General features: G+C 36.7%; 1 protein-coding gene across 1 annotated transcript in view; it reads right to left on the bottom strand.

Moving 5' to 3' along the window:
• The window catches only part of LARS1 (leucyl-tRNA synthetase 1), a 49,446-nt gene that overhangs the window by 2,870 nt on the left and 22,923 nt on the right, over positions 1 to 23,653 (bottom strand). Inside the window, exons 14-31 of the mRNA XM_084883145.1 lie at positions 23,206 to 23,346; positions 21,354 to 21,431; positions 20,314 to 20,399; positions 20,157 to 20,222; positions 19,979 to 20,061; positions 19,516 to 19,654; positions 18,734 to 18,946; positions 18,222 to 18,279; positions 16,859 to 16,922; positions 14,784 to 14,967; positions 12,527 to 12,617; positions 11,395 to 11,535; positions 10,262 to 10,402; positions 9,673 to 9,783; positions 7,554 to 7,664; positions 4,293 to 4,397; positions 2,700 to 2,795; positions 1,658 to 1,790 (exon numbers count right to left, since the gene is read on the bottom strand). Coding sequence (XP_084739271.1) covers positions 1,658 to 1,790; positions 2,700 to 2,795; positions 4,293 to 4,397; positions 7,554 to 7,664; positions 9,673 to 9,783; positions 10,262 to 10,402; positions 11,395 to 11,535; positions 12,527 to 12,617; positions 14,784 to 14,967; positions 16,859 to 16,922; positions 18,222 to 18,279; positions 18,734 to 18,946; positions 19,516 to 19,654; positions 19,979 to 20,061; positions 20,157 to 20,222; positions 20,314 to 20,399; positions 21,354 to 21,431; positions 23,206 to 23,346 — 2,041 coding nt within the window. The remainder of the gene's footprint in view (positions 1 to 1,657; positions 1,791 to 2,699; positions 2,796 to 4,292; positions 4,398 to 7,553; positions 7,665 to 9,672; positions 9,784 to 10,261; positions 10,403 to 11,394; positions 11,536 to 12,526; positions 12,618 to 14,783; positions 14,968 to 16,858; positions 16,923 to 18,221; positions 18,280 to 18,733; positions 18,947 to 19,515; positions 19,655 to 19,978; positions 20,062 to 20,156; positions 20,223 to 20,313; positions 20,400 to 21,353; positions 21,432 to 23,205; positions 23,347 to 23,653) is intronic.

Here is a 23,653-nt window from a genome sequence, read left to right as displayed (position 1 = left end):
GCTGATACACAGTGGGACCAGGATTCGAGTTTCCCTCCTGCTAGACACTCCTTCCCCTCACTCTAACACAGGGGTCTTCAAACTACGGCCCGCGGGCCACATGCGGCCCGCAGAGGAGTCTGATCCGGCCCGCCAGGTTTTTTGGGCAGTGAGCGCAGCCGAGGTGTTACAGTAGGAATTAGTAGTTCATATAGTCCGGCCCTCCAGCTCTCTGAGGGACCGTGATCTGGCCCCCACTTTAAAAAGTTTGAGGACCCCTGCCCTAACAGATATAAATTTCACACCCATTCAAACATTTTCTCCATAAGCTCATTCCTGATGACCACAGTTGGGAATAATCTCACTCCTTTCTGTGCTGTGAGTTATCTATACCTCCCTTACTCACTCAGCAGTTTCTCCTTACACTAGAATCATGTATGCCAATAGCTTAGATCCCTTTCCTCCACTAGATGCAGTGTCTAATGAACAGTGCATTATGGACTCCCAAACCCGAGTACACTCATTGGAGTCTCCACATACACACTTACTGCCACATACACTACACATGACAGTCAATCAAGAAATGTCCCCAAGCCCTGGCCGGTGTGGCTGGGTTGGTTGGGTGTCGTCCCAAGCACTGAAAGATTGCCAGCTCAATTCCCGGTTAGGGTACATGCCCGGGTTTCGGGCTCAATTCCCTGCAGGGGCATGTGGGAGGCAGCCAATAGATGTTTTGCTCTCACATTGATGGTTCTCTCTCTCCCTCTCCTTTTCTCTTTCTCTAGAAGTCAATAAAAACGTATTTTTTTAAATGTCCACACAAGCTGAACAAATGACTTCAAGAGAACAAAAAATAACATGGTAGAATGAGTTCCAACGGGCCATTTTAAGTCTTTTATGTTAATGGCATACTCTTGGCCTGAATATAGTTCCATAAATTAGGTCATTGTCTGGGATTTATAAATCTTTTCAGAAACTCACACTCATGGAATATGAACCAATCAACCCTTAATTGCCATCAAGAAGAAAAGAGAGAGATAATGCAAAATTATCTAGACATTAATTTGTCTTCATAACTAGGAAGAAAAATAATACAGAGATATAATGACTCCCTTCAGACTGAGCTCAGTCTAAGACCTGGCTCGACCCACAGGTTGAGAACCACTAGCAGGGTCACCTAAGACCACTGGAAAACACAGATATTTACATTATGATTCATTAACAGTAGCAAAACTGCAGTTATGAAGTAGCAATGAAAATAATTTTATGGTTGGGGGTCACCACAACATGAAGAACTGTATTAAAGGATCTCGGCATTAGAGAGGTTGAGAACCACTGGTTTAGACTATAAAGGATGTGTCTTTAATTCTAAAAACCTCCGAGAGAAGAAATTGCTTGTTACAATTTTAGAGATAGAAAGAGTCTTAGAAAATATGTAATCCAGTATCCTCACTTTAACTAAAAGCTCAGTTTAGAGCTTAAGTGACATATTCAAGTCACCAAGCTACCTCGTCCCAACGTCCCAAAGAGAATACAGGTCTCCTCATTCTGGGTCCAATACTCTTCCCACAACATTACACAGCTGTCCCTGAGCAAGCCAGGTACTTTTCTTTCTCCCCTCCCCCTAAAATTCATCAAATCCACAAGCTCCTGCCAAATGTACAGGGCCACCATTTACCTTTGATTCCTCGGTCCACTTTCATTAAGCGCCTGATGATAGAATCGCGGGTATCTCCTTGCCTGATTTCAATTTTGGTTGAGAAGTGGCCATTGGATGGCTGGGGATTCACTATAAAAACTGACACACCAGGCTTAGGAAAATAAAGAGAAAATGATCATTACAGGGAATCAAACTTGAATACTGCTGAGCGAAGAGGGATCTCTGCTACATTTTTAATGCCCAATAAAAGACAGATTTAATTCTGGTAGTATCTAAAACCTTGACAAAGGAATACACAAACAACAGGGTGGTGGTTGCCAGAGGGAAGGGGGTAGGGGACGAAGGGAATCCTAATATATGATGACAGAAGATTTGACTTTGGTTGGTGAGCCCACGGTGCAATTTACAGATCTTGTAATATAGAAACCCGCAGCTGAAACCTATCCATTCCTGTTGACCAATGTGACCCCAATAAATTTAATAAAAAATGAAAAAGCCTCACATTTCAATTTTAGTATTTTTAAAAAATAAAAACTAGGTGTTGCTAGCTGATGTGGCTCAGTGGTTGAGAGTCAACCTATGAACCAGGAGGTCACGGTTCGATTTCTATCAGGGCACATGACCGAGTTGTGGACTTATCCCCAGTGGGGCCTGTGCAGGAGGCAGCTGATAGATGATTCTCTCTCATCATTGATGCTTCTATCTCTCTATCCCTCTCCCTTCCTCTCTCTTTAAAATCAGTAAAAACATATTTTTTAAAAAAATAAAATAAAAACCAGGCCTTCAAAATAATGCTTCTATTTTTTAAATCCACAAATAACATCTGGTGCCATCCATTAGAGTAGAGTAAGAAAAAGTGAGTATTGCACCAACCAGGGAATTAAAAGATCTCAAGTCCACCCCCACTTCTAACAAACTATGTAGCCTGGTCCAAACCAATCACTTTCCTTCTCTGGACCTCTCTTCCTTCATCTTTAAAATGATGGGTTTGGATGTAATGATCTCTAAGGTCTTTTCAAGCTCTAAAATACAATGCTTTGGTGAGATTCTTGCAACTTACTTCTGTTCTGAAAACATTAAGTGGTTTCCCAGGACAGCATTCTTCCCTGACTTTATCTTCTGCTTCAGAGGCACACTTCACATCTATGCGTTCTAGCTAAATAGAGGAGGGAAAATGGAAGCCATTATTATCACTTAGTAATATGATTGAAATTAATCATCACCTCATTTCACCAAAGAACAAAACTAGGTTCTCCACTTAACATGAAATGGTCTGTGCAATTTTATTTCCTATATAAACATTAAATGAGATCTGTAATCAATTACTTAACTATATATGATCCTAGCTGTGTCATAGTACTGTTATTTACAGTGATGGGTCAACATTTTCTATGATGAAATCTGAAATTTACCTGAAAAATCAGCATAAAAGGCTGAACTTAAATAAAGTTAAGAAATTTAACATTTGAGAATAAAAGCCTTCTAGGTAAATAAATAAACTCATAAATGTAACATATTGCATATGCCTGAAAATAAGATGACCCTGAATGTGTCTCCACTTCCCAAAGTTTTAAGTTTTTTTTACCTCCATGAATATATATGAATATTTAAAACTATCCTTAAAATAGATATCTATTAATATTTGTTAATTTGTTAACTTATTTATAATTTCATAATATATAATGCTTATTTAAAAGCAACTATCTTTCATTCTAATATTTCATAAAACAATTTTATTGACTCTAAACTTGCTTTTTTTTTTTTTTTTACTTCAGTCTCCATTATCACTACTTAGATTCTTCTAACAATTTTTCTCTAGCAGATTATCTTTCCTTCTGTCTAAGTTGTCTGAGAGACAGCATTTTTAGAATTGACATATGAAGCTATGACTGGGGCAGCATGGTGGGACAGAGAGAAGATGTGAAAGCTATTGGTAATGTTCTAGTTCTTGAGTTGGTAGTAGATTCATGAGAGTGTAAAAATAAGAGATATAACGTAGACACAGGGAATGTAGTAGATAGTACCACAATAACTTTGTATGGTGACTGATGGTTACTAGACCTATCCTAGAGATCATTTCATAACATATATAAACGTCAACTATGTCGTACACCTGAAACTAATATAATATGTCACTTACTTTAAAAAAAAAGAGCTTTACATTCCAGAATGGAAATTTAAACATTTAAATCTAAAAATATGACCAGTAATAATATATATCATGAACCAAGAATTCTAACTAAGCCAATTCTGTAAGTCTAAAGTCTAAAAATAAGGGACAGAGGAGGGGAGGGAGAGAAGAAGCAATTCAGAGTACTCCCTAATATGAGCAATTTTGAAACTATTTGAATATAAGTTCTAAACTCACTTTTTAAAAGATAATTTGTATTTGTGTGTGAGGGGGGAATCCAGGTGTATATATAGCTAGTATTTTATGTGTAGAATAATTGATAAGTGAATAAGACAACAGGTCATTTTTTCTTTCTACAACTTCTATATCCATTCATTCTCTTCCTTCCCCAAAAAAATTCTGATATATTTGGCAAAGTCAGTAAACACAGAAGATGAAGTTTATAAAAGGTCTATTATAAAACAAAAGAACTGGATATGTTTACAGGGCTAATTAGTTATTATACTCCCTAGCTCCTCTTACCTCAAGGGAATTGGTCAGGTAGACTATATTCTCCATAAGCACTGCCTGCTCATCGAATTCTAATTGCAAATCCAGAACACGAGGTCCCACCTTCTCCAGATTTTCCTAACAGCCAAAATGGTTTTGAAAAACAAAAGCACATTAACAATACATTGAAAAGAATATATTTCCTTCAAAGCAATCATTCTTCTCTCAATTGATAAAATCTTCAAATTTGAACAGTAAAGCAAAGGTCTTGGACTCATAGCTTCGCTTATCTATGTCTGTTTGTTAATGAAATTACTAGCTCAGAATAATTATCATTTTAAATATGAAAAGATGAAGGCAGTAATGAAATGACTGGAAGGATAAGGTTTTCAGATTCATAAAGTAAATATGATTTTATCATAGTTTATTTAGACTAATTTAATATGCAAGCCAAAAGACTGCTTAGACAAAGAATCAAACAAATGTGTGACAATATCCCTTCTGGTAACAAAAATAAGTTAATTATTAATAATAATAAAGTTTTTCAAGATAACAAATCTTTAAAGCTATTTCACAAAATAGTAAATTAATAATAAATTCCCTAACATATTCCTGCAAATTTTAAAATAAAATGTAAAAAGTTATACTATAAGGATACTCAGGTAATGCTGTGACATATAAAAAAGAATTCATTTTCTTGAACATGAAATAAAATATTTTGCCAACTCAAAAAAAAAAAAAAAAAAAAACAAGTTCATATGCACAAGCATAGCTAACTGCCTCCAATAGGGTGCACTTACATGAAAGTGACTTAGCATGATTCCTAGTATTAACTATTTTCATTTGCCATCTACTAGTAAGTCTGTTTCTTTTCTCATAGAAAAACAAATGCTTAAAAGTTATTCTTACTACCAGAGTTATTAAACATTTTTCAACACCAATAACATGCCTGGCAAATCCCCCAAAATATATTACTATTCAAACAATCTAGCATTGGTTTTTCAAAAAGCCAACTCTTGAATCTAAAATCTTATTACTAGTTTTCAAATCAGTTTCTCTGAATTTTGTTAATGCACATTTTTGCAACCAACAATGTAAGGATAGTTTGTTGAATCCATATATTGACAATGGATCTGGCAATCTGATCAATGGGACCACTGACTAAGGAGCATACCAGTAGACATATAACATGATTGGTATAGATCAACCCAGAATTCTAAATTCTCAGACTTGAAATGCCATAAGATTCAGAGAGTTAATTTTGCTCTAGGAGAATTAAAAGGCTCTCCTAAGAATACAATCTACTCCAATGTAGGACAAGCTGAGAGTCTGAGTCTCCATCAAGCAGGCATCTGAAGCCTAGGAGATTTGAAAATTAATCTAAAGTATAAGAATTACCACTATGTGCCCAGCAGGCTGGAAGATACTGATTTATATATTTTTTTAAATGACTGCGCCTACTTCTTGACAGGTAGTATTCAAGTGTATTAAAACTATTATTTCATTGACTCCTCACATCACTCTTAAAAGGTAGGTTCTATTAATTTCCTCACATTATAAATGAAAAACTTTGTGACCCAAAGAATTGAAGTAATGTATATAAGGCCTCAAAACTAAGAAGTCAGAGGCAAACAGGGTTTGGACTAAGATTTGCCTGGCCCCAGAGTCTGAGATCTGAAGCAACATACAGCCTTCTTTCCATTTCTCTTTATCAAGCAATCCAAAAAATCAGCTATGTATATGGAGAAAACTAAGAGTCTAACCCAATGATCCCTAATGGAGGAGCTGAAAGGGAGAATGCTGATTTTGCCTGCAGGAGACATTTAGCAATGTCTGAAGACATCTTTGGTTGTCAGAGTTGAGGGGGATAAAAGGGAGGATCTACCGGCATCTAGCGGGAAGATACCAAGGATACTGCTAAACTCCATAGTGTACAGCAGAGGTTCCCAAACTTGTTTGTGCCGTAGACCCCTTGCCATGTTTTTCGGTTTTGGGTAGACCCCCTACTTACCTGATATTGATTTTTTTGTAAATTTCTAACTGTAGTGAAGTTTAGTGTTAAAATTTAATAAAAAATAATGTACCTACTTTTCTCTGGCATTCTCAAACAAAATAACACTGATTCACTATAATTTGTATGATAAACTACCAGTTTATATTTTTTTAAATATTTTCTCAGCACTTTCCTATTCAAGATTCAGGAAACGAATGAACGTATTTTTCTCACATTCATATTTATAGAGTGACGAATTGAACAAGTCGGTGCAAGTTCGCGAAGCTTTGAGACAAAAATTGGCAAGAATGTTTACTGCGCGTATGCTTGTAACAAGATGATACTGGTATATCATTATGTGCAGGTTTTTATCCTACAACTTACACAATTTTATAAATATATATAATAAATTTTTTACTTCATAGGTACTTTTATAAATAATTTATATGTTTTTATATTATAAGATAATATGATGTAAGTAAATAGGTACTATCAGTGTATGTTGAGATCCACTATCGTGGACCCCCATTTTCATTTCATGGACCCCCAAATTTTTTTTTCGCTGACGTAGACCCCTTGCAGGTTGTCATAGACCCCTGGGGGTCAATATAGACCACTTTGGGAATCACTGGTGTACAGGATAGCATCCCACAACAAATAACTACCTGGCCCAAAATACTCATAGAGTCATTGTTGAGAAACCCTGCTTTCAACACTATAAACAACATTTATCCAGTTACCCTAAACCTGTAGAAATGCAGGATCCTGGTTCCAGTAATAGGATCTAGAAAAACACCCTAATATACATCAGAAGAATATGCTTCCTCCCCGAACTGAAAAGGGAAGGTAGAACATGAAGAGAATCATTTAGAGAAGCAATTCTAAGCCACTTCTCCTCCACCAGACATATTTTCACATACTCAGCAAAAAGGTAAAGCCCACACCCAGTTGTTCATTTCCCATAACCACTGATTGAGAAGTGCTATTTCATGGGTGGGTAGGAGGTAATCAACCAAAGACCTTGTATGCATATATGCATAACCCATGGATCTAGACAACAGGGTCCTAAAGGCCCGGGGGGAAGAAATGTAAGGGGGACTAGAGAGGGCCAATGGGAGAAAATGAGGGCCATATATAACATTTTCAACAATAAAGAATTATTTTTTAAAATAAAATTTAATTTAATTTAAAAAAAAGAGAAGTGCTGTATCAGCAGACACCTTGGGGAGACTTCCTCCTCGTTCTACTGGCCTATCTAACCATTACTCGTGTGGTCTTAGCTCCACAAGCCCACAGCTTACCTTAATCATGGCAACAAATGGCATCACTTTCTTCATATATTTCTTCAATTCTGGCAAGTTGCCTAGTTCGGTAGCAAGGATTTTGTTATCAGGCAATTTTCCATTATTGTTCTAAAAAAATAGAAAGAGTTGGAGAGGAAAGTAGAGAAAAATATTTTAAAGATGATGGAGGACTGATGTGCCTGTAGGAAGTTGGGCAGACACAGAATGACCTCTACCAGTCGGTGGAGAACAGGAAGAGGGTACAGCCCTAGCATCACGAGGAAGGGAAAGGGGAAGAACAGCACAGGAGGGAGTCGCCTATCCCTCTAAACTCAGTTTTGAGGGTAAAGAAGGAAAGCAGGTACACTGCGGTGAATATTATCTTTTTTCTGACAATAATGGCGCCTCCAGGATTGTAACACTAGATCTTATCTGGTGAGAAAACAAATGGTCCTATAAACTTCTAGAAGTACTTCATTAGTTCTATCAAAATGAAAATTCCACACAAGTATCCTACAGATTTATAATCTGCTTTTGACCATTTTGTTACACATCAGCACAATCAGGCACAAAAAAATCCCAAGCTACAGACCTGTTAAAAAGAAGGATTATTTCTATCCATCAAAACCAAATGCCTGAATCATATATCACTAATATGTGTAAGTCCCAAATGTGCTGTGTGAATTTAAATTCACTTCTGCAAACACCAGCTGTCCCCTTTAATAGAGTGAGAAAGCAAGCTGCCTTTTCAGAGTTTGGGGTGACTCATTTTCTCCTTATTGCAAAAACACAGTATCAAAGCCAAGGGCTGGGAACAAATGTAAATGAAAAGTAACATATCGTAAGATTTCCAATAAGCCATTTACTTTCATTTCTAACCTTTACTAAGTGAGGTACATGGGAGAAATTTTTCTCTCTACTCGTCAGTGTGTTGCTTTGAAATACAATGAAAGAAAAACAAGAGGATAAGAAACACTCCTTTTCCTTATGTCACGAAAAGGTGCCATATTCAACATAAGTACGTTCTTCTTGATTACAAACTAGCATTCTTTGGGTTCTTTTGGATGAAAACAAAAATTTTAAAGGAAGCTAATCTTTCCAAATACCAAAAGATGATGTCATTTTGAAACTATACAATAACTAGTTAATGAATACTATGTAAAAATAGAACTTCTAAAAGAAAAATAGCGTGAGTTTATTTTTAAAACCAGGGACATTGCATACTATAATTAGTTCTCCTACTGCTTCCTTGAAAATGTTGGTATGAATATTCAATCCACCGAGGCACAGTTTCACTTCACTACCTCCAAACTCCAAAAGTAGTGTTTACTCTTACATATAAGTCAAAATCTGCAAGCAGATACTAGAAGCTACCTTCTATTTCTATTACACACAAATGGGAAAATAGTTCTCCATAAAATTAGGTTCACAAAGAATTAAAAAAAAAAAATACTTGCTCTTCTCTTTCCATCAAATTTTGCTAATTTAAAAGTTTCTCTATGTAATTCTTAATTAACTATAAAAATTATTGAGGCAAAATTCTAAGAAAGGTCTATAAAATCAAAACCAGGGATTTTTCCTTTGTTATCACTTTATGCTTTGGCCATAATCTCTATTCTCTATTTGCTCTCTCTCTCTCTCTCTCTTTTTAAGTACACCTTCATGTTTTGTGTCTAAATTTAAAGAATAAATACTGAATTTCCTTTCAATAGAGCTATCATATATAATAGCTACTTAACTGATGGAGACAAAAACAACACCAGCTCTCCATTTCTATGGGTAATTATTAACCTGAACAATTTCTTTTAAATTGCTCAAGAACCAAGCTACGAGTTTTTCAAACATAATAAGGTTAAAGTTTCATGCATCTCAGCGTTTTTGCTTCATAATTTTAACCACACGTATAAAAAAGTCCTAGCGTCTTTAATTACAGGCAACTAGATGCAATCTTCAAAAATGATGAGAAACAGCAGCTTCTCCCCTGGCATCCATTTAGGAGTCACCAAAGACAACAAAGGACGTGACTAGAGGTAAGGACACTGAGCTGCCGGTCTTCCCTCTCCCGGACACTGTCAACATCCTAAAGGCCGCACAGGGAGGACACCGCAGGGTGGGGGCAGTCTGCTGGGAGCCTCACCTGGAAGTGCTGACGCAGAACTGACAGGGTGGTGTGTTGCCAGGATGGGTAGTTCTTCGCCACATAGATGGTGCAATGGGAAGGCTTCTGAGATGGTTGCTTGTCAGTCTTCTACAGAGTAAAAGAAAAGGAAAAAACCATGTAATCACTTCCATATAAGCCCACAAAGAAAAGAACCCTCCCCCCAGGATACACCACGACTGCCTTGAACATTAAAAAAGACACATAATGCAGAACTGCATTAGCAATGAAGACAGCCCTACACTCTTTAATGAAAGTTGCCTTAATTTTCATTACTGTTAAATATTAATTGACCAGTAAGGTTTTAGGAATGACCTTAAAAAAAAAAAAAAAAAAAGGCCCTAACCAGTTTGGCTCAGTGGATAGAGCATTGGCCTGCAGATTAAAGGGTCCCAGGTTTGATTCCGGTCAAGGGCATGTACCTTGGTTGCAGGCACATCCCCAGTAGAGGGTGTGCAGGAGGCAGCTGATCGATGATTCTCTCTCATTAATGTTTCTAACCCTCTGTCCCTCTCTCTTCCTCTCTGTAAAAAATCAATAAAATATATATTTTTAAAAAATACTTCACCTTCCCTTTAGCTGGCATCATGTAAGTCTTCAGTCGCAGCCTAAGGTCATGTGCGACCTCCATGAGATACTGTGAGGAACGTATCAAGACATCATCCACAGGTCCCACGACAGGCCACGAAGCACGCATAATTGAGTCAGGCTTTTAAGTAAAAACAGAAAGGCCCAGTAAGATTAGACAACATGACTATTTTATGATTCTTGATTACGATTTCAGACCAAAGCTACCATCTGCAATGGTGTGCTTCAAGTTCCAACCCTGACTCCACACAGCCTCTGACCTAATGTTCCCGAATTCAAGCTGTGAAGGCTTACTCTACATTCTTAATTAGCATCCATTTGTACAAGCATATTAATATAATACCCACACACATATGCTCACTTTCAAAGAAAATTATGTAATGCTAATTTGCCTAAATTTAATCATTATTGTATAAATCATGCACGCTCTCAGTTTTTATCCTTTTAATACATCCAGTGTTGAAAGTATGGCTATGTGGTATATACACCATAAGCACATTTTTGCATTATTTGTGCAGAGAAAAATGCAAAAGAGCCTAGCTAATAAGGTTGGAAAGGAGTTATTAAACCAGCCAACCTGTTTATCTGCAAACCAGGGAGAAATAATTGAATTTATCTTCATAGTAAAAATGCTAATATAATATCCCTGAATATGCAGCCCTATGTATGCCAGGAATTTTATATAAAACAAGAATATTTATGCAAATATACACTCCTATCTTTGTTTATAGGCAGTTCATAACATTTATATCTTTCTCAATATTTTTACCTCTTTAACAGTTGGAAAGACAATATTAGTTAGACATGTACTTAAACATATACCTGAATATATTTAAATGTGTTATAACATTTCCTAACAGGAATGAGGTGAGAAGCCACATGCATATAATCAATGTTTATAAAATATATATACACTATGCATATAAGCAAAAGCACACACATGATATTGTCTAAACAGAAGGCAGCTTCAGTTAATCTGTTGTAATGATGATGATGATGATTCTTAAATTATTCATTTTCAGTCTTTTTTCTTAAGTAACAACATTACCCCAACATTTATTTCATGAGACAAAAATCAAAACTGGCCACAACATCTTAAATGCATAAATATACCTTTCCCAGGAGTGTCCAGATGTGCTCACACAAATGTGGACAGAATGGAGCCAAGAGAAGAGTCTGAACTTCAATGAATCGGAACACGAGGTCTCTGTGCATCCCTTCAATGGCCAATTCACGGTACTTATCTTTTGCGGCCTATAAAATTTGAAATTATTTACCATTTCCCCATACTTCTTTAGAATAAAAGTAAAGAAAAAAATCAGTATCTCTCGTAATAGCCGATCAATGTTCTCTCACTGATGTTTCTATCTCTCTATCCCTCTTTCCTCCTGTCTCACTAAGAAAAAAACAATAAAAACATATTTTTAAATAAAAAGTTCTTGATAACTTAGGCATTTTTAAGTTTTTAGTCTTTTAAAATTCCATAATGAATATTTGTAAAGGTATTACTTTAAAAATTTGCAAGGAAATGTTTATCAATCTTTGTCCAAAGGATACTGCAGGTGTATGTGTCTCAAGAAAAAGTGTTTGAAAAGACATTTTTGTAACAGACATTAAAACTGAACAATTTAAACTGTGTACTAAGGGCAAATGCTCAGCATATAGAAAAGATATTAAGTATCAAAAAAGGCTATACATATAACACACTGCTAAGCTCAGCACTTACCCTTATTTAACCACATCTACGAAAACCAAGTCACAGAAATCCCAATGTGATATTTAACACAACGGATTTTGAATAAAGCTACATTTTCACTTTAAGCACTTGAACTGCCAAACTTGAGGAAATACTGACATCTTGTGGAAAGCCTCAGAAAATACTGGTTTTCAAACTACTACTAGTAAAAGCAGTTACAATTGTCTTTATTTTTCTTTTCTTTTTTATGCCTTTATTTTTTATCAACTTAGAAATGTTTTTCTAGAAAGAATTATGGATTTTTAAATTTAATCTCTTTATTAATGCTCATAGCTCAACTAGAAACAGAATTACTTATGTTAAAGGAATACAACAGAAAAAATATTAAAGAAAAATAGTTACAATCACAATTTATTGAAGAATTTTTAAATTTCTTAACAAAATTTTCAGTCTCCACTTTAGATGAGTTGTTATCATACAGCAGGAGGGAAAAACACATAATATAGACACTGAGATATTTTATAGCTATTTAAAAAATGAACAGCCTACCTGCAACTCAAAAAACCCTGTTTTCAAAGCTTCTTTAAACATCATCTTTTCATAGTTTTGATCTGTTTTTATAATTCCTGCATTCATTTCACTATTGAATAGGAAAAAAAAAGGTTACTGGGTGTGAAGGAATCAAAAACTGCTGTTTATACACAGTAAAATGAGAACAAAACCCGAAACATTTAAAACTGCTTAACCAAAAGACCATTTTCATGGTCCTTAAAGACTGCCTATTGTCCCTCCCTATTATTTGTATATTAGAGGCCCAGTGCATGAAATTCCTGCACTGGGGGGGCGGGGGGGAGGGTCCCCTCTACCCTGCCTGCGCCCTCTTGCAGTTCAGGAGCTCTCGGGCTCCTTAGCATGAGCCCAGCTTCTGGCTGAGTAGCATTCCCTCTGTGGGAGCGCACTAACCACCAGAGGGCAGCTCCTGTGTTGAACGCCTCCCCCTAGTGGTCAGTGCATGTCATAGCGACTGGTTGACCTGTCAACTGTCTGCTCCCTGGTGGTCAGTGCACATCATAGCAAGCAGTTGAGTGGCCTTAGCATATCATTAGCATATTAAATTTTGGTTGAACAGACAACTAGACACTTAGCATATTAGGCTATTATTATATAGGATGCACTTTTAAGAACATATTGTCACCTAACATTGCTTAGAGCTACTGCTTATGAAAGCAGTTAGCCATGCTCTTATTTAAAAATTTCTTGATACCTGGCTGGTGTGGCTCAGTGGTTGAGCATTGACCCATGAACCAAAAGAACATGGTTTGATTCCTAGACAGGGTACATACCCAGGTTACAGGCTCAATCCCCAGGGGTGGTTATATAGGAAGCAGCTGATCAATGTTCTCTCATTAATATTTCTATCTATCCTCTTCCTTCCTCTCTCTCGCTAAAATAAAAAGAAATCAATAAAAACATTCTTAAATAAATTTTTTTAAATATATTTTATTTATTTTTTACAGAGAGGAAGAGAGAGGGACAGAGAGTCAGAAACATCGATGAGAGAGAGTCATCGATTAGCTACCTCTTGCACACCACCTACTGGGGATGGGCCCGCAACCAAGGTAGATGCCCTAAACCGGAATCACACCTGGGACCTTTCAGTCCGCAGGCCGAACCGGTTTCGGCTTAAATAAATTTTTTTTTAAAATATATTTTATTGATTTTTTTTTACAGAGTGGAAGGGATACGGATAGAGAGCTAGAAACATCGACCAGTTGCCTCCTGCACACCCCCACCGGGGATGTGCCTGCAACCAAGGTATATGTCCTTGACAAGAATCGAACCCAGGATCTTTCAGTCTACAGACCAATGCTCTATCCACTGAACCAAACAGATTTTGGCTTAAAGAAATTTTTTAAAATAAAAATTTCTTGATGATAACTAGGTAATGAAACCCAAAATGAAATATGAAAACAGCTTACCTAAAGTTGTAATCAAGGTTAACTGTTGCATTCTAAACAACTGACATTGGATATTTTGGAATAATTTTCTCATGCTACTGCAGGCCTTTCATAATATGGCCTAATCTGGCCCAACTTGGTTCACCACCTACTTTTGCCTTCCACCTACTTTACTTCAAATATATACCATATCTTTCCAGGGCTTTCTCTTTTCCTTGCAAAAATCCTGTTTGTTTTTTAAGGAACCCAGAATGCACACACCATCTGAATTCCCTCAATCCCTATTATTACACTTCTAATTGTAATAAGGGACAAGTGTTTTTCTCTCTTGCTAGACAACAAGAAGGACTGAGTCTTATCCATCTTTGTAAGACCAGTACTTAGGATGGTCCCTGAGACATAGATGTTGATAAATGTCTTTTGAAAGGAAAACGAAAATGATATTTCTCCATTTCTTTTCATCTACTTTTCCTTGAACCATTCTGCACTACTTTGATGCAAGAGAGCATGATAAAATGGTTATGAGGATGGGCTTTGGAAAAAGATAGAAGCAAATTCACATCCCAAGTTTGAAATGACTAGCTTTAAGGCATGTAATGAAATAATTTTTCTAAGCTTCAATTTCTTTATAAAATAGAGCTAAAAATACCTTCATTATATAAGGTTGCTGTGAGGCTAAAATCGGATAATGGATTCAAAGTAATTAGCATTGTACCTGGCACAAGTAAGCTTTCGATGAATAGTAGCTATTATCATCTACATTTATTTTAGGGTGGAAAAAGAAAACTTAAAAATGCACCAGGACTAAGTCACTCTAAAGAACAAAGTGGCTGGAAGCCACAGGTTACCTGGCAAAAACTCTATCATTGAAGGTGCTGGCTGGACCACTTCTGAGGCTGTCCCAGTTGGCAACCATTTCTTTCACCCACTCCACCCAGGTGTACAGACGGAGAATACCTGCATCTGCCATGGCTTCCACAAAGTTAGCATCTTCCACAGTGTCACCAGCATCAGCCAGAGCCAAGCGCATTCCTGGACGGAGGGAAAAAAACCATCGCTGATTTTAAACTGTGGTTCCTCAATATCAATTATGCATCCAGCTGGCACACTACGAAGCGTGCCCATAAATTAAGAGCTAGCCAAAGCTTTAAAGGACTGCCACGGATCAACAGCAAAACAAAAATCACCAAAAGTAGATGCTGTTAAGATATCTGCACCATCTGTATTAATTTGCATACACTTAGCATCAATATGCTTTTCTTCTCAGGAATGTTGAGTTAATGAGATAAAGTGGTCTTCAATGAGGCAAAGGAAAAATTTAATAAACTAGGAATAGATATCCCTATCAACATCTCAGTCTCATTTAGAGATAGCAAAGTATTACAATATTTTAATGCATGAAAACACACATTGATGCTTCATGTGTACAAATACATATTTAATTCCTAGCCCTCAGCGTAGATTCTTCCTTCCAAGTTTTCTACTAACAAAATTTTACTTTCCAACAAAATCTTCCATTCTAAAATACTGGAAAAAAAGCCATCAATAAGAGCCTAATTACATAAGGTATAGGACATCCTTGCAATGGAAAGCATGGGGCTGCTAAAAAGAGTGAGGAGCGCTGACCAGTTTGGCTTAGTGGATAGAGCGTCAGCCTGTGGACAGAAGGGTCCCAGATTTGATTCCAGTCAAGGGCATGTACCTTTGTTGCGGGCACATCCCCAGTAGGAGGTGTGCAGGAGGCAGCTGATCAATGTTTCTCATTGACGTTTCTAACTCTCTATCCCTCTTCCTTCTTCTCTGTAAAAAATCAATAAAATATTTTTTTTAAATGAGTGAGGAAACTATGAACTGTGTTATGAAGACATTTCTTCCTTTAAAACTCATGAATCAATCACTGTTAACTTCAGGTTTTTTTTCTGCAGCTTCCTCACCTCTCTCAGGTTTCATAGAACTAAAAAGAGTTGGGTCTTACCTGGATTAGACTTTGGCTTAAGGCAGTGGTCGGCAAACCACGGCCACTGTCATATACTACCCTTTACCTCTTTGCACACTATATGCCACAATTGCCTAATCCTCACAGCTTCCAACTACATGGTAACATTTAGTCTAGTCAAGTGGTCGGCAAACTCATTAGTCAACACAGCCCTGTTGACTAATGAGTTTGCCGACCACTGGCTTACTTAAGGGAATGTTGTGACTGGTTTGAGCTTCTATCCAGACCACTAAAACTTTCATATCAGCAATAAAGCTGTTTTGATTTCTTATTATTACTGTGTGCACTGGAGGAATGCTTTTAATTTCCTTCAATAACTTTTCCTTTCACAACTTGGCTACCTGAGGAAAGAGGTCTAGCTCTCAGCCCATCTCAGCTTTCAACATGCTTTGCTCATGAAGCTTAATCATTTCTAGCTTTTGTTTTAAAGTGAGAAACATGCGACTATTGCTTCCACCTGAACAATTAGAGGCCATGGAGGGTTATTAATTGGCCTAATTTCAATATCATTGTGTCTTAGCAATTCTTATGTTTTAAACATTACGGCGCTTGTATATAAAGAAACCATAAATACTTTTTAATATATCTTTATTGATTTCAGATAGGAAAAAAGAGGGAAAGAGAGATAAAAATATCAATGATGAGAGAGAATCAATTGATTGGCTGCCTCCTGCACGTCCCCCACTCGGGATCGAGCCCACAACTCAGGCATATGCCCTTGACCAGAATCGAACCTGGGACCCGTCAGTCCACAGGATGACACTCTATCCACTGAGCCAAACCAGCTAGGGCCATGAATACTTTTTTAAAGTATTGGTAAGAGCAAAAGAAAAAAAGCAATAAGATTAAAACAAATTTTAAATTGCCTTGTATAATCTGAGAAGAATCGAATTCTATGCAACAGCAATGATAAAAAAGTATACTCACCATCGGCTGAAAATTTGTCAATAGCTTGGGTCAAAGTGAGAAAGTTGCCTGTGGATTTTGACATCTGGAATAGAAAGCCAGTAAGCAAGCATTAGCAGGACTATACATAAATGAAACAGACCTGACCAACCAAATCACGTTATATGGGTTGGCCACGATCAGATAAAGACAACAAGTTTTAGAAAGATAGAAGAAAAAGGTACCCTAAACTAATTTTACAGAGGTGAGTGACTTTTACAGTCAATAGTGATTTCTATGGGTATTTCGGCTGGTGAGTGAGAGCTGGGACAGGATCTCCAGGCTGAGGCTCAGTCCACATTAAACCCTACTATTACTTTGTGCCCAAGGAATTATCCCACTATAACTCTGGAATACTTCAGGTGATATAGAGAAGAGCTCTATATTAACTAGTCCTTCAAAAATAAATGGACTAGCTCATGAGGCCAGAGTTATTAGGGTTTTAGGAACTTCAGTGACTAGGGTCATGATAACTGGTTGTTCAAATTGTGCTCTCCCTGAGGGCAGCACATCTAAGGAGCACTGTGCCCAACTCAGCAATATTTATTTTTAATTTCTTATGTCTTAATCATAACTTTGCTGATATCAAAGAGAGGTGATTATTATATCAATGGTCCACCTCATGGCAATAAAATATCATGTACCAATAAAATCAGCACAGTGTATAACACAACAATGTTGAAACCAAAGAAAATGTCATGTTATAACAAACTCCAAAATTCTAACATTCTAATTTAACAGCCAGTCACAGTATAAAATAAAATACAAAAACCACCAAGCTATTGCTTCAACTTCAGTGAGAAAGATACTCTAAGGTCTTTACAGTTACTCTGTCTGCCTCTGTCTCTCTCTCTGCTCCAGTCACAATTCATGTTACCTTTTGTGAAAATAAATACTGTACAAGTGTTCTAATAGGTAGGTTCCCTCCCCTCAATTAATACTACCTACTCTACACATTTTACTTTTTAAATATTTTTTATTTGTTTTTAGAAAGGAAGAGAGAGACAGAGACACATCGATGTGAGAGCAACACATTGATAGGCTGCCTCTTACAGGAACCTACCAGAGATTGAGCCGGCAACCTGGGCATGTGCCCTGACCGGGACTTGAACCAGCAACCTTTTGATGTACAGGATGACATCCAACCAACTGAACCACACCAGCCAGGGCCACACACTCAATTTTAAAGATAAAACTTTAATTTATGCTGGTAGTCCTAAACATTTTAAATGTAAGACTTTTAAGCATCTGATTTTCATATTCTTTATCTCTTTAATTTTAAAAAGGTGCAACTTCCTAAATTAGAACACTTTCTGCAGAATTTTTAACTCTCAATGAGCCTTACCTTCTCAGAGTTGAGGAGAAGATGTCCATTTGCTCTCACAGCCACAGGCCATTTGTCACTTTATAGGTAAATGTTTAAAGAGAGAAAATAAAACTTAAAGATTGTGGTTTAGGCTTAAAATGTTGAGATAAATGTTAAAAGATTAACAAAAGTTTGCTAACACAAATGTACAAGGATATTTACTAAGCTCTGTTTATAATAGGAAACAAATGAAAACAATGAAAGTGTCTATTAGCAAAGGACTGGTTATAAAATTATGGTACAAGCATACAGTGAATTACTATGTATGTATTTAAAAATCACAGACAGGGCTATATAAAAACACAAGTCAGAAATAGTGTCTACAACACTGCATCTTTGTATAAATTAAAATATAAGTAAGTATAGATATATATAATGCTAATGTACTTGGCAAATCTATACCCTGCATAATAACTTCTTATATATTTGAAGCCATAAGACATTCATGTCAATAAGCAATAAATTTAGTCCATATCCTTTTTAGCACTCACCTTTGTTCTGGCCACATAGCCACATGATTATAAAGATAATAAGAAAGATGATTTGGAACAAGATCCTTGCCAGAGACTCTAAGATCCACAGGATACCAGAACTCAAACTCATGCTTTAGCTGATCTAATTTTTCCTTTGGGATCTGAGTCTTAGGAAATGGAGCTTCCTTGAAGAAAACATAATCCCAAACTTCCTTGGTCATCTGCTGTGGTCTGTATTTAAAATAAAACGAACAAACAAACAATAAAACATACGTAATTTTTTAAAAAGAATCAGTATTTCAATCTAACCAGGAATTAGGAATCTCTTAATGTAGTTAAGAGTAACAAATGAGTACAATAGACTCCCATAAAAATGAAGGATGGATAATAATAAAAAAGGGGAGATGCTATTGATTACTTTTTCTCAGTTCAAAACAAAAACAACATAGCAAAATTCAGCTAAATGAATTCCTTTTTAAAAAAAATGTATGGCTTTGATTTTTTTAGAGAGAGTGGAAGGGAGAGGGGAGAGAAAGAGAAACACTGATGTGAGAAATATCGATAGGTTGCCTCCCACACACACCTCCAACCTGGGTATGTGTCCTAACCAGAATCAAACCAGTGACTTTTCGGTTTACAGGATGATGTTCAACCAATTGGCCCACACTGATTAGGGCTGTTAAGTGAGTTCTTATGAAAACTAAATACTAAAAAAGAACCTCCAATACTTGAATCAAAAGATGATATATTTTGCTGACAAACTATAATAGATTTATTTCCCTGATCCATCATTTACCAACCTGATGCCCAGTGGAGACTCTGCCTGTCCACGCAAGTTACCGCCCTGCAACAGGTGTGCCACCGTGTAAAATGCCATGTAAATAGTGGAATCGGAGAGTGATTCAATCAGCCACTGCTCATCCCAAGGCAGGCGGGTACCTACAAGATAAAAAGAAGAAAACTAATGCATGGGGGACCGAAGAGACACTTCACCTGTAAATCCACATTTTAAGAATAGTTCTACAAGACTTACAAAGGTGCTTATAAAGGAACTTGTTAAATTTACTTGGATAATTAATAAAAACAAAATGGTAAATAAAGAACAAACTGGGTTAGGAGGTAGGAGACCCCCATCTTGGTTTCCCTCATCCTCTAACGGAAAGCTCTCACTTCCAATTCAGAAAAACACTAGAAAAGAGGGAATGAGGAAAAAGTGTTAAGTTGCCGAAGTCGTTCAAACAGAAAAATCTGAAGTTTGCTTACCTAAACCGTAAGTTCTTGAGCAAGCATGCTCTTGTAGCCAGCCTAAGGTAGCCTCAAAATTCCTCCTGGTCTCCTCCCCGAATCTGGAGAGTAAAAAGCACAGTGTCTCCCCTCACCTTCACTGGCTTCCATGCTTCTCATCTCCTTTCCCTTCCCGCCTCACTTTCTCCCATCTTACGTTTCCAGGTTCTTCAAGCACTGGGATGTCTGCTTTTTCCAGTTCTCTTCCCCATAATCCAAGTACCTGGGAGAACACACATTGATTAGGAAAAAGTAAAAGTCTAAAGGGGAAGGAGAGTGACTGGAGGAGATTTCTTGCTATGAGAGAGACTAACCATTGGTCACACAGGGCCACGACGCATTCATCGGAAGACCTGGACATAACTTGTTTCTCTGGTTCCATGTAGATAAATGCATCTCCCTAAATAAAAGTAAATAAAAATATTTCAGATATCATGTCAAGTCAATCTCTATTCCTCAAAGATAAAACTTTTTTGAAAAATGCTTTTTCATCATATCTTCTTTCTTCTCAGGGTCAGTTATCTGCCTTATTTTCTATATACTTGCTTTTGTATTTTTGTTTTGTTCTGTTTTTTCCACTATGTAACCTGCTTCAGTGCCTGCATCCTACGGGCAGAGGCCAGGCAGTGGTTCAAGGCCAGTATGCTATGGCATGGGGCACTACGAGAGAGCCGGGGTATGGACCTGCCATAAATCCAAACCCATGCACATAACACTTGCTTTTGAAAAGGTGTGCATCTATGGATCATCTTTCCCTAGGTAGAATATCCTTCTTCAGTGGCAAAATCAAAGAAGTGTAATCGTTTTTAAGACTATGGTTTGGAGATTAGGCTGCCTGTGACATCTTTTTATCCTTGTTATAATAATGTAAATAGAGAATTAAATACAAGAAACTTTTTTAAAAATGCCCAAAAGTTAAAAATAGAAAATACTGTTCCTAAAGACTTATAGTGTCATAAAAAATTCCCACTAGAAAACTGGCCATGAATTTTATTTTTTACCAAATATAAGAAAGTTACAACAAAAAATGAAAATGTGGGGAAGAAGGAAAGTGACAAATAAAGCCCTACAGAAAGAATTATAACTGCTAGTATCTCAGATGGCCTATTAAAGTTCTCTGCATGTGCTTTGCACGTACCAACTTCAGAACACTACTCATTAACATTACAGGTGGAAAGTTCAACTTAAATGAACTGCGAAGTAGGTCTCCTATATTCTGCCACAAAACAATACGCTATCTTTAATAAAGCTCAAGGTTCTACTTCAGACTCCCTGTTAATTAACCCTGCAAAGTCTGTCTTATAACTAAAATATTTCTCCTAAAACAGCCTTGAGAGGATAGCCTTTCACATACAATGTCAATCATCTTTTTCTGAATAGCCTTCTTTACGTCTTGGACCTTCTGTCCTTTAAATCCATCCACCAACATGACCTAAAAGGATGAGAGTGAAGAAAGAAACACATAGAAAATAATTAAAATTTACTCTGAGTTCCTTTTCCCCCTCAACCAAACTTTTCCCTAACTAAGTTTACTCCCACCAAACCAAGGTATTTTTAAGGTGAAACTTACCACATTTACAACCATAACTTTTTACTTTGGCCTAGTTTGGACAACTAGTATGTATAACACGTTTGTTTTCTTTTAGTATAACTAGGATAGCTGTCATGAGCCTGGTTAGGAAGAACCCCTCACTTCCTTTCCACTTCTCAGGCTGCTGTGTGGAGAGAACTCCACTGCACTAACTCACCTCATTCCTCAAGGCTTTGCCAGAGGGAACTGAGCAGAGTCAGCTCAGTACCACTTAGGCTTCTCCTTCCAAATCCGCTTGTTGCTAACCAGCTTCCTCCTTTGCTTAGCCATGTGATAAACTGAGCTAAGAGGAAGCCTACTATTTTTCAGCTCTGCTTTTTACTTAGTGGGGAAATTTAATTCTAGGGTGAAGTATTAGCTTGCCACTGCTGTCACAGCTCTAAGCCACCATCCCCTTTCCAGCTGAAACTGACTTCCCTCTACCTGACTCCTGAGACTCTCTCAGTTTCTGAGTGAAAGACACAAGTTCTTTTTTGACCTTCCAATCCTCTAACATTACCAAAATGCTTCATATCTATTTAATTCATCATTATGAAATGATACTTCTTCATCTTCACTATGCAATGGTTAAGAGCACAGTCCTAAAGCCAAGCTGCCTAGTCTGAATCTCAGTTCTGTCACTTGCTGGCTAACTGAAAGATCTTGGGCAAATTATTTAATGTCTTAGTGCCTCAATTTTCTTATCTGTAAAATGGGGAAAATAATGCCTACTTCTTTAGTTTATTTTGAGTTTTAAATAAGTTAAATTTGTAAGTGCTGGCTTTTATCACCATCCAAAATGTGTAAGTTGCTTAAAAGACATATAACCAATTCTTGGTTATCTAGAAAAGTGACAGTAAAGGTAAAACAAATTCTCATTTATGTCCTTAAATATCTTCATTTTAGCTATGTAATGGTGCCACATGTGTACCAGACTTATCAGGGTGGTCACTTCATAACATATAACTGTCTAACCACTCCACCATATTATACACCTGAAACTAATATAATATTGAATGTCAACTGTAATTGAAAAAAAAACAAAACTTTAAATCTTCATTTTAAGCTCAAGCAACTAACAACTTAGCTGAATATTCACTTTCTCTAACCTAGTCTTCTTTCCATGGAGATGCAGTAAGTCACATTAGCATTTGCACAGTTAAGGAAAAAGAGGTTCGTTCATTCTGCTGTGCTCCCCTGGCATTCAGTAGTCATTAACAAGTAAGCTAATGAACTGAATAAAATTGCTATATATATATATATATATATATATATATATATATAAACTTCTTAATTTAAAGAGTCAAAGAAGGGAACATGTATTATCCATGCAATAAACCTCTGGAGTTTAGTGCATAATAATATGAACAAACTTTAATATCTTCTCAAGAAATTCATTCCTCAAGAGATTTTCACAGGATACAAAAACGTAATTTCTATAAAATTATTACTCCCTCACAAAAGATTAAAAAAGGGTTGAAATAGAAGAATCTCTTATTAATCTCATATTAACCTGTCATAGGTCAGTATATGGCTGAAACTATATTGAATTTTTATACATATTTTTTAAATGATTAAGAAGAAAATCACAGAGCATGCAGTAAATCAAATAAAACAATAAAAAATTATTACTTACACCATCATAAAACCCTTTTAGATATAATTTCTCCTTTGCTTCTGCAAGCTTTTCTCGGTCATTCTGGCTCTGAACTTTCAACTCATCACAAATGGTTACAGCAGAAAGATTTCCAAAACCTGGGATTTCAATGACTGGCACCTGCAAAAACAACAATGTCAGGAACCTACTCATCCTGAATGCACACAAAACAGTCCTATTGGGCCACAGGCTTTTTGCCTCCACTGTCAGTAATCACAAAGTGACTAACCAAGATCAAGACGTGCAGCAACCCCACATTGTCCCTCCCCTTCATGTACACCGTCCCCAGCTCTCATCCCTCCACTACCATCCAATTAACTAAATAATTAACATTGAAACTAGCAAAACTGTGAAAACAATTAAATTTTTGGAGGGTCTTGTTTTTATCCTATCTTTAAAAAAAAAAAAAAATTATATGAAAATTAAC

Source organism: Pipistrellus hanaki (genome assembly GCF_964339955.1).
Source record: "Pipistrellus hanaki genome assembly, chromosome: 5".
Lineage (NCBI taxonomy): Eukaryota > Metazoa > Chordata > Mammalia > Chiroptera > Vespertilionidae > Pipistrellus > Pipistrellus hanaki.
The sequence above is the reverse complement of the archived record's forward strand: the minus strand, read 5'-3'. Positions and strand labels throughout refer to the sequence as shown.